The 11,454-nt window shown below is 35.3% G+C and overlaps 2 protein-coding genes across 2 annotated transcripts; one reads left to right on the top strand and one right to left on the bottom strand.

The window, feature by feature from the left end:
- Positions 1-558: 558 nt before the first annotated feature.
- Positions 559-4,968, top strand: LOC148205634 (ER lumen protein-retaining receptor A-like). The gene is made up of 6 exons (XM_088103613.1): positions 559-802; positions 1,021-1,286; positions 3,743-3,858; positions 4,238-4,311; positions 4,391-4,454; positions 4,544-4,968. Exons 1-6 carry the CDS (start codon positions 712-714, stop codon positions 4,578-4,580), a joined length of 648 nt encoding a protein of 215 aa, XP_087959739.1. The 5' UTR covers positions 559-711; the 3' UTR covers positions 4,581-4,968.
- Positions 4,969-9,107: 4,139 nt separating this feature from the next.
- On the bottom strand, positions 9,108-10,401 carry LOC148205635 (glutathione transferase GST 23-like). The gene is made up of 2 exons (XM_088103614.1): positions 10,058-10,401; positions 9,108-9,618 (listed from the first exon to the last, which is right to left on the bottom strand). The coding sequence occupies exons 1-2, from the start codon at positions 10,370-10,372 to the stop codon at positions 9,247-9,249; spliced, it is 687 nt and encodes a 228-aa protein (XP_087959740.1). The 5' UTR covers positions 10,373-10,401; the 3' UTR covers positions 9,108-9,246.
- Positions 10,402-11,454: the final 1,053 nt, after the last annotated feature.

Raw genomic sequence — 11,454 nt, forward strand, 5'->3', positions numbered from 1 at the left:
AAAGTAATTAATATGCTTGGAACTATGCCATTTGTTTAAAGGGATTCGATTAAAGGGATTCGGCAGGTGTACGAGAAGTAATGTTCTAAATTCGAAATGCACTAATATTCAACCGGTGTTGAAAGTGTAACAGTATTGGAATTGTCGTAAGATAAACATGAAAATTAAATAAAAATTAGAGATAGATGACGAAATAGATAAGATGTTGAGAGAATCTATAAATAATGTAACCTTTATTTTATAATAAAAACTTAAAGAGTTATGAAATTGAATGGAATAAAGTTTATTATTTATTTTTATTTTACTAAGGGATTGCATTTCATTAATATTTTAGTCAAAATTAGCATTAATTTTCAAAATAGTAAACTAATATATTGTTTTATAAACGAATTTACACGAGCTAGAATTGAAAAGACCGAAAAAGAATTAGTAATTAATAATACCACAAATAGAAGGAAGAGGTGACGGGGAAGATCAGTGTGGGTGACTCAGCTCCATAGTTTATACATGCGTATGCCACACCTTTGTCAAAACATCGAAAATAGTTAAATAAATAAGAAAGAAAAAATAAAATGCAAAAGACAACACAGTCACGCAATTTTCTTTTGGATTTCTTTTCGTTGCGTTTCGTTTCTCGAATTCCTTCCTTTGTTTCTGGTTTTCTCTGGTTTTGGAACATTTTCTCTGGGCCTCTCTCGTTAGGGCAAAACCATGAACATCTTCAGGCTCGCCGGTGACATGACCCATCTTCTCAGCATTCTCGTCCTCCTCCTCAAAATCTACGCCACTAAATCATGCTCAGGTCACTCTTCATTCTTATCCTTATTCTCTTCCTCTATTTTTCTTCTGCTTCCCCAAAAATTCGGACTAATTTGCATTCTATTTTCAAATTTCGATTAGCGACTTCACTCCCTTAGTCACATTCCTTCGCCAACCAAAAATTCAGGATCAATTCTATAACTAAATCATTTCCGTTATTTCGCCTATTTAACGGAACTGTTATTCTTTTTGGGGTTTCAGGGATTTCCCGCAAGACTCAAGAACTGTACGCAATTGTGTTCATGGCTCGTTATTTGGATCTGTTCACGGACTTCATCTCCGTTTACAACATCTTCATGAAGTTGATTTTCATTGCCAGCTCCTTAGCCATTGTTTGGTGCATGCGTTTCCACCCCGTGGTCCGGAGAAGTTACGATAGGGAACTCGACACTTTTCGATATTTTTTTCTTGTTGGGGCCAGCTTTGCCTTGGCACTCGTCTGGCACGACAAGTTCACCCTTCAAGAGGTCCATTACTACTTTTTAATTCGCTCCCCCGTTTTTTACCTCTATTCTCTTTTACCCTGTTTGGTAGAGGCTACTTTCTAATTCCTTTTGAATATTATCTTCTTCTTTTTTTAGAGTTTTTGCATTGTGACTGTGTACTGTATGTAGTGTCTACTGGCATGGATTGGCTTTTTGTTGGTTACGCTTACCCAGGCATCTTGTTCTGTATTTGAGTTGTGGGGTTTTACTGTTTTCCATTTGTGATGTATTTCTGGTTTTAATCGTTGTGCATTTCTTCAAATGTTTACTTCTTTAAAAGAAGGCCATTGAAAGATGTGTTGTATATGTGCATTGGTGTATATCTGATTGACTAGATTGATGATTGATTTGTCCGGTTCCAGTGACCAGGCTTAGATAAGCAGATGGTTGAGTTCGTGAACGAAGGTGCACCCTTGTTTTTTACTGCTCAGAAATGTTATGACTATGAACTTTTGTTAATAGAAATGACTCGTTACCCATGGAACCTCATTTTCGATGTTTTTTTTTTTAATATATTTTCAGCAGATACGTTTTCACTAATAATTACAAAAATGCCTCTCTGTTCCTAGTTCATTTCCTACTTTGAGAAGGAAATGCAAATGGGGAAAACAAATTGAAGTTGCGTTTTTGTAAATATTAATGAGATCATATTAACTAAAATGGAAACTGAAAATAAACCAAATATTATTAAGTTATATTGCAAATTTCCTTTGCTTTTGAAATTTGAAATGGTTGTTTTTCAGTTGAAATTGTGAAATGTGATCTGAGCGTTGCAAATTAACCATGCCTTCGATTTGAATGTAACTATGCACTATAAAAATGGCTTACAGAGAGTGGTGGTTCATAGGATCCTATATTCTTTGAGTGAGGAATTATTACCATTATGGCTCAACTTGAGTTCGGCAAGTGGAAGAATACAACTACCCATGTTCCAGGGCTTACTGCTTACCATTAATTTTGAATGGTACTTGGATGGATCTTTTGAAACCATTCCTATGTATGCCATATCTAGAATCTTCCAAATTCCTTCAAACATTTAGATTCGGTTTAGGTTTTGATTTTTTCCCTCTCCTTCAATTTACATAATAATCTTTGAATACCTGAACATTAATTTCTTGTGAATACAACTCTAGGTTTGAATACTTCATTTGAGAGTGTTGAATTTTACTGTCATGGATGGAATCTGATGATATTTCTAACTTTTCTGAACCGTAGAGTATCAGTTCATGTTTTCTGGCTGGAAGATCATCTTTCGGTCTTTGAATGCTGCTCTTACAAGATTAGAAACTATAGGAAAAGAATGTTTTAAGATCGAAGTTCTCAAATGCTTCTTCATGTAGAAAAGTTCTCATTCTTCATGAACACGGTATTTACATCCTCTGCTCTCCTTCTCACCACGACTGCTCTTATCCAGCTACTGCCTCTGTCTGGCAACCCAATCTGTTCAGCTACTCACACTTTGGCAACCCAACTTTAGTGAGTGCATGTGTGATTTTCATTTTTCTTAATCTTTTATCTTAGTTTCCTTTCTTTTTCTTTTTTTCTTGGATTTTTGTTCTGTGGTTGCTCGAAACCACTGTTATTTTTTTATTACCTAGTTCCCACTGTTATTTCCGTTCCCTAGTTGCTTTTTGTATTTTTAATTCTTTTTTGCGATCAGTATTTTTTTTTATAATTTGGGCTTTACATTGTTTTTTCTTGACTTTATACTCTATATTTGTTCAAGGACCATGAGTTTTTTCTATAAATAATGGTTGGTGTATGAATTTTGAATGTTTAAATATTAGAATAACAGTCATTCTGCTATCCGACTTTTGAGGTCATCGTACTATCTTCTATCCACTATCCTGCTATCCCATTTCTGGAGTCAGCCTCACAGCTCTGCTATCCAGGAATGACAACTGTGGCCCAAATAGGTTTGGAGTGCTCTTAAGATTTTGGGTGGGAATCTAAAAATTATGTTAGGGACCCATGTGGTGGTATCATGCTCGAAAAGATGACCAAGTTTCACATGATATTTAAGCTAGCACTTGGGAGAAAAATGCATGTTGTTGGTAGTTTAAAAGTTTCAACCTATGGCATGCCTTATGTCTTATGGCCCTGATACATGATTAATTGGGAAAGGCTAAAAAAGCCTCTAAATGGTAAGGTAGGCCTCTGCTTAGTGTGTTATAGAACTTCTGCAGATATCTATTTCCTTTTGGAGTCTGTGGCATGTATAACTAGCTGTTCCTTTATATTTTCTGCTTAATCTTGCAAGAGTTAAAGCAAATCCATCGCAAGATTTCAAATGTTCTTCTTGTCCAAACATACATTGCTTTCCCTTGTTGATTGCCAATCTGAAAATTGCTTTTGTGCATTACATGTCATCTTTATAATAATTCCGTTACACATTGTAACATCATGAATGATTACACTTTATGTGCATTTGTTAACAGGTTTTCTGGGCATTTTCAATATACTTGGAAGCAGTTGCAATATTGCCCCAGTTGGTTTTGTTGCAAAGAAGTGGAAATGTGGACAATTTGACCGGGCAATATGTATTCTTTCTTGGGTATGCACACTTATGTTGAGATAGTTCTCTTTTTGAGATATGCATTTAGATATTGGTATCTTACACTATGTTCTCTTTTATGCTGTTTACTAGCAGAATGTCCTTTCTAAGTTATTGAGATAACTTATACTGACAATGGTGTATTCATATTTGCCATATTGAAATAGCTTAGAAATTAAACGTGTCCAATGTGATGTATTATAGATTATACCTCACTTTTACATGTTTGTCCTAACTTTTTTTATCGTACATGATTTGCAAATCCTGTTTATTGGTTTGAATTGGCACTTTTGCGTTTTTACTAGTTCCTTTCTTAGCATGCTTTACAGAATTTTCAGTATAAACGTCTCTAAATGTGGTGATTATTTTCAAACTGCAGTGCGTATCGTGCATTTTACATCCTGAACTGGATATACCGCTATCTGACCGAGCCACGATTTACTAGATGGATTGGTAATTAAGGCTAAAATTAAGAATTTCTTTTGGAATTATATGTTTGCATTAGTAATATTCTGACTTTCTTATTTTACAGCTGGCATATCGGGTGTTGTTCAGACAGCTTTATATGCAGATTTCTTCTATTATTACTTCATCAGGTAATGTTATTGTGAGTTAAGATCGAGCTTATTTCTCATTTTTACTATGCTCGTATGGCAAATAGATAATATAAGGAGTTTTGTTTCAGTTGGAAGAACAATTCGAAACTGAAGTTGCCTGCCTGAATTATGTCAAGTTTGTTTTGGAATTTGGACCCGGTGAGGTGAGACCAGTCAGTGCTAAATTTTAGAGCATGGTTTGGATGATGTTGAGGTTGAGAAACGGTATAGACCAACTCTTCTCCCTGTTCTTTAGTGGGGTAAGTGGGTTTTGTTTTTCTGGTACAAGGGTAAACGAACGGGTTTTAACTTGTGATAAATCTAACCATCGAAGCAATTCAAGTATAGGTTAAAATGGAAATGTTATGTGGCCATGTTTTGTATATTCAAGTCTCCATTGCATACTACTGTACATTAGGCTTATTAATGTTTTGTATAACCAAAATTCAGACGGATCGATGAGAAATTTTTAGTTAGGCTTATTAATCACATACCATGTAACATTAAATTACAATTACGAGCGATTTGAACATTCCACGTAATACTACCCATCTTAACTCCATGTCTGCTATAGTTATTATTTCAACTAAAAAGTCGCAACGCTATCCTCTACGCTTTTCAATTATCCTTTTTGAAATAGCAGTAGGCAAATCCCTAGTAGAATTTTAAATGTAGACCAAATTTAAAATTAATTTGAATGATAAATTTTCCAGGTTCTAAAGAACGTATTAGTTAGAATGGAAAAAGCCAGAAACTTAAAGAAGTTCAACTGCAATTTTGGTACCGCTTGTGTCTAGTTTTCTTTACGGTAAACTAAAACATCGACGAATTTGATTCATTCGTAATTTTTCGTGTTTCGTGAATAAGAGGACAAAACTAATTTATAATTGATAATATATAATCTAATCAATGAGAAAATAGATTATTTTTGGGCTACATTTTTTAAGTAATGATTTTATACTGGCGGCAGTTCAAAATAATCGTAAGCTTTAGAAATTGCGTACCACGATTCTAGTTAGTTTTCAATTATTTACTTTATTATTCTATATCCTTTTCTTTACTATTCGATTCATGTTTCCTTTTTATATGTATATCTAACTACATTGTAGACGTCAATGTTTAAAATAATTACAGCTCTGCAAAATTTGAAGTGAGATTAGTCGTAGTGAAGACTTCTAAATTTTTGAGTTTTCTAATATATCTTAGTTTCCTTTGTCTTTGCATGTTTTAATTTTGTTTTCTTGAAGATTTTAAATTTTTTTTTTATTCTCATTGAATATGTTTCTAAACTTTTCCAATAATTGATATTTGCACTTATATCATGGTTGTAAGTATCGCATGATACACTATTTGTATTACACGACATAATATAAATTGCAATTTCCACGATATGAATCATAGTAAAACTTATGTTTGTTCTCGAATCGTTGTTGTATCATTCGTATCACATTATAAATTGTATTAATTGTGATTCTAACAAGAAACGCTTCCTAAAGAGTTTATTAGAGTCTCATTTCAAAACAGGTTCACATGATCTGATTTGAAAAAAACTCTACAATCTTCACGAAAAATGAAGAGTGTACATGAAAGACGACAACCTTAATTTTGTCTCTTTCTTTTTTATTCTCTTTCGACCAAATGTTTTTTCTTTTTACTTTAACAAAGGAGTTGGGTCACAACCTATTTCAATCCAATCATTTAAAGTTAACCTAATTTTTTTGTGTGATTGTAATTAATTGCATTTTTATAATTTTTTAAATATTTATAAATCATATGATACAAAATAATTTAAGATATGAAATATAAGCTATTTAATACATAAACTGTTTTTGTATCTAGTGTATGTTTTATCGCATACTCTTGATGAAATCATTTATATGAGTATTAAGTAAGATTTTTGTGTGAGATCTAGACAAAAATCTCTAGAACACTCATGAATATTGAACACGTACATAACTTAGTATGAACAACATAATAATAAGAGTAAGAATTGATAAACTACTAACAGACTAGATATCTTTATTCTTATAATTTGTTATATTAGGTATATTATGTGTTAAGTTTATCAATATGATTGGTTTGTATAATTTGTTATACCATATCTAATGCATTCCATTTTATATAAGACTTTATTTTTTTCTTTCATCTTTTTATCTTTTACTTTTTGCAATATGTGAGGATTATGGGAGAATCGAGAATTCCAAAAAGTAGAGTATTTGGGAAAGTAGAGTGAATGTGCCTTTAATGTCTTCACCCATGAATGCATGACCACTTTACCTATAAATCGGTTGTCGTAAATCATGGAGGACATTCGAACTATTCAACAACTCTACCTTTTTGTGAATCACACGCAAAAGTTTTATCTTCTCCTTCTAAAGGTGCAGATCCGTTGCATAGGTGAGAGAGCTTCGAACCTCCTCTGCAAGATGCGGGTCATACTACGGATTTATATCTATGTATACAGGTTTACGTTGGATTCCTCTGTTGATGACCACATCTTCCCTTCTTATAAATACACCAATTTTCCTCCTACAAAAACACACTACTCTTCTCTCTTTATTATCTTCTTTTTCCTTCCGTTAATTTCTCTTAAATCCTGGGTTTTAATAGTTTCTTACTACATTCTTAGTTCCTCAAAAATATTTGAAAAATTCTTATATCCTGAAAGACTTATACAACACACTCTGAATATAAATTCTTAATAGTAGTAACTATTCACGTCTTACGAAACCCATCTAATTCATGTTATCGTCATCTTTTACAACAGAAATGTGTGTGCAAGTCACTGCTCACCACACTAGTTATGTAGTAATTACATATTAGTACCATGAAGTGAGTAACACATCCAAAAGTGGTTTATAATATCAACAGAAAGAACCCTGTTAGATATATTATATCTTTTATCTTTTAGTTAGTTTGTTATTATTTCTCATTTGTATTTTGGGCTTAGCCCATATTTCTTCTATTATAAATAGAGAACCCTATGTGTGTATTTTACACAAGGGAGATTAATCTAAATATAGTTTTTCACTATATTCAACATGGTATCAGAGCCATGGTTATTGCCTATCCTAGCGAGTTCTAAGTGGGCATTCTATTCTTCTATTCCACCCGCAATCGGGCCGCTATTGGACCACCCAATTTCTACTATCACGCACGAGATGTCTATACCTCGGCGTGAAGGGGGTGTGTTGGAAGTCCCACATCGACTAGAGATAAGGCCAAAAATATAATATATAAATGAGGTGCAAACCTCACCTTACAAGCCGGTTTTGTGGGGTTGAGTTAGGCTTAAAAACTCACCTTCTAATATGGTATCTAGAGCACAGGAATAGTTCCAGTCAACTCCACGGTCTCCGGCACTGCCGCCGCCGCCGCCGCCGTCGCCGGAGTTCCAGAATCGACCGGCGACCACACCATCGGAATCGTCTCGGCCGGGAGACCACCGTCGTACGAAGATCGCGGCGAACGGACCTCCCACGCGCCTCCACGCGCCGCCGCAAGAGTCGCCGCTGCCGCCGCGCGTGCCGGCGCGTCGCCGGAGCTTTCCGCCGCCGATCAGCACCGCCGTGATCGCCTCCTCGCCCTCTTTCTGGATCTGTGGTCGTTGCGTCAATCGGAGCACTTTGAATTTTTAGGGTTTCTCCTTCCCTATGGCGTCTTCCTCGTCTACAAACACCTCTATTGGTGGCTCATCTTCTGATCCTTCAATATATACCAATTATGTGAATGTACACTTGTCCATTGACAAGTTAGATGGCACAAATTATGCAACATGGGCGTCCGACATCAAACTTTGGTTGAAGAGTCAAGGGTACTTAGATCATCTTACTCAAAATGTGACTACTGCTCCCATAGATGACACTTCCCGCTGGATGAAAATTGATGCTCAGTTGTGCATTGTTATAAAGTCCACCATTCACTCCTCACTGAAACAAATGTTTCGATCCTATGAAACATGTTCAGAAGTATGGGCACAAGCGAAGTTGTTATACACCAATAACTTGGGAGTTGTCCAGCAAAGAATTTTGGACCTCCAACATGTCTTTGGATCTTTGATGCCTTTATTTCAGCATTGTAGCTTAATATTTTGTTTTGTTTTAGTGGTTCAGCAACTGTGATCTTTCAGATTTCCACCTTCACACTAAGGGGGAGTACGTTTCCAAGACACTGCAAGTCACATAAATATGGGTGTAGTCCCTGCAGTTTTGTAGATTTCAGCTACCACTGTTGATCCCGTCACCCATCCATCATTGATGAGGATTTAGTGTAGTCCCTGCAGTTTTGTAGCTCTTAGCTTTCAGCTACCACTGTTGATCCCGTCACTCATCCATCATTGATTGGGAATCAGTCCTTGCAGTTTGTCATTGTCCACCATTGCTCTCCTTCATCCACTTTTGAAGTTGAAGTTTCACAAACTGCTGTGTTTGCCTCACACTCTGAAGACAAATCATCTAGTTCAACACTGAGTTCATCTATTCCAAGCTTAGTTCATACAATTTGTATGCTCCAGCTTGAGGGGGAGTGTTAGATATATTATATCTTTTATCTTTTAGTTAGTTTGTTATTATTTCTCATTTGTATTTTGGGCTTAGCCCATATTTCTTCTATTATAAATAGAGAACCCTATGTGTGTATTTTACACAAGGGAGATTAATCTAAATATAGTTTTTCACTATATTCAACAAACCCAAAATACAAACATAGCCAGTATCATTCTGTTCTTATTCTTATCCCACAAACATCTAACATCTTTGCATGCTCTATGAAACACGAAGAGAGAAGAATATATCTAAACCTTGAACCAACCCTGAAAAGATGAAGAAAGTGCCTTTCTGCGACTGTGGAAGTAAACAAGCATGTTGTCTCTTGGGGGCAAGTTGTCCTTGATCACAGGGTGGCTCAGAAAATTGGTTATCCATGCAGTGGTGGCTGGAAATTTCAGTGGGTCCATTATCTGCATGGATCCAACTTCCTCAAAAACAGGAAGCCAGTAAGAGATCCATCCAAGGGCAAGGTCAAGGTACCCAATGTTGTCTCCTCCAAAAAACTTCTTTCCCTTTATCTCTTCTTCAATCTTCTCCATTGCTTCTCTAGCTACTTTCAGAGCCTCTTCCTTGTCATCCCCGCTGCTGCACATTGCAACCCATGATGTATCCAAAAGCTGTTATACACAGACAAACACAACCATTGAAAAATAAGTTTATAGTACATACACACATTACTGACAAAGAAAAACAACTTACTCAATAGTTTGATCCATGTGCATTCCAAAACTATGGTTGCTCTTACTTTCTCAATATAACTTCCCCTTTTCTCACATCTTCTTTACATTTATAGAATGTAAATTCTAGTTTTTAATAGTTGTTAGCTATCCTAAGTCAGTGAGACCTACTTTTGTTCACAAACTTCACCTTGTTTTGTTTTATGTTCAAAATTTCGATCAAGATGTGGATAATTCGGTCAGTATATTGATAAAGGGTAGACTAACATAACACAACAGCATGCTCGTTATTTTAATTCGAAAAAGTGATAATTAAAAAGTTTTAATCCAGAAAACAAAAGTAGAGAAAATTATATAAGGGAATTGATAAAGAAAGTACCTTTCGCTCACCAAAATCGGCCCAAAAGTGAACAAGTGCTCTTTGATAAGGATGTTGTGGCAGCAGTGGATACTGCTTCCAAATTTCATCAATGTATTGAAGGATGATGAATGATTCAGCGATGGGTTTGTGGGCATGGACCAGAACCGGAACCTTCTTGTAAACCGGGTTTAACTGGAGAAGGAGATTGCTCTTATTGAAGATATCTTCTTCTATGTATTCATATTCTATTCCCTTCAGCTTCAAGGCCCACTCCACCCTCTTCCCAAATGGACTCACCCAAAAGCTCACCACCTTCACTTCTTCACTTCCCATCTTCTTTCTCTCTCAACGTTTCTTCTCTCAACGTCTCATTAAATCTTCTGTCGGTTGGTTTTTTCCGTAATTTCCGCAAACTATGAATCCAATTTTCTTAACTCTAGCCGACAACTTTGAATAATATCGCCTACAAATTTAGTCAAATTTCAGTTTAAGTGGAAGACCTCCACGTGGGGTAACTCTGAAAGTTAAAGAAAGGTATTTGATGAAATGCCCAGAAAGGATGTTACTTCTTGGAATGCAAAGATTTCAGGCTTATGATCTCAGGGTTCAAGCCTTGTGAAGCTCGATGTGGAATCTAACTCTGAGCATCTTGAACAGGGCTCTGACTGTTACTTAATTACAGCGGTATGAATCTCGTGGGCAACCCTTCAATGAAAGAATTTTATCCTTGTAAATCACACACGAAAATGTCAGGTTTGAGGGACTAAATCACACATGCTCTGAAAAAAATATGATGAATTCTCAAATATGAGGGACTACATTTATTATGTTCTTTGAAACAGAAACCAAAGTTCATAGACAGAGCTATAGAGATTTTCACCACGTTTGATCAAAATAAAATATATATTTTTTTCTGTCAATAATATGTTGATTACTCACTGAACATGGGTTTTGATTGGAATATCATATCTCAGTACATGTTTCCTAACCTACCAGTATGCAAATTTTACTCATCCCTCTTCACCAATGAAAGGTACATGGGTCAAAGGGATCAAATGATCGTTTGACACCACAAGGAAATAATACATCATCGTTCTCGGTTGCAGAAAATGGATGCAACATGCTATTAAAAGACTCGTCTCTTCAAATGGAATATTAAAATATCATTTCTCACATATAATATATAATATGACTTTATGCTCACTCTTCACGGATAGTTAATGTAACAATACGAAATTGTAATTTTTTTAAATAATGAATTAATGAATCCATGCTTGTTAGAAATTGAGAGGATAATTTACTTTACGATGTTATAAGGAAGATAGGTTAAATTGTATAAACAAGAGTTTGATTGTGTTTTCAACGTTTTCCTTACAAAGTTTTTGGCATGTAATACTTACGCTTTAACAAAAAGT

The sequence above is a fragment of the Vigna umbellata genome, chromosome 1 (assembly GCF_029865625.1).
Source record: "Vigna umbellata cultivar VRB3 chromosome 1, Vumbellata_1.0, whole genome shotgun sequence".
Classification (NCBI taxonomy): Eukaryota; Viridiplantae; Streptophyta; class Magnoliopsida; order Fabales; family Fabaceae; genus Vigna; species Vigna umbellata.

Coding starts and splice junctions, on each gene's coding strand:
- LOC148205634 (XM_088103613.1), top strand. CDS start 712: ATGAACATCTTCAGGCTCGCCGGTGACATGACCCATCTTCTCAGCATT. Junction 3,859..4,237: donor CAATATGTATTCTTTCTTGG/GTATGCACACTT, acceptor TTCAAACTGCAG/TGCGTATCGTGCATTTTACA. Junction 4,455..4,543: donor TTCTATTATTACTTCATCAG/GTAATGTTATTG, acceptor GTTTTGTTTCAG/TTGGAAGAACAATTCGAAAC.
- LOC148205635 (XM_088103614.1), bottom strand. CDS start 10,372: ATGGGAAGTGAAGAAGTGAAGGTGGTGAGCTTTTGGGTGAGTCCATTT. Junction 9,619..10,057: donor CCGATTTTGGTGAGCGAAAG/GTACTTTCTTTA, acceptor TGTGTATAACAG/CTTTTGGATACATCATGGGT.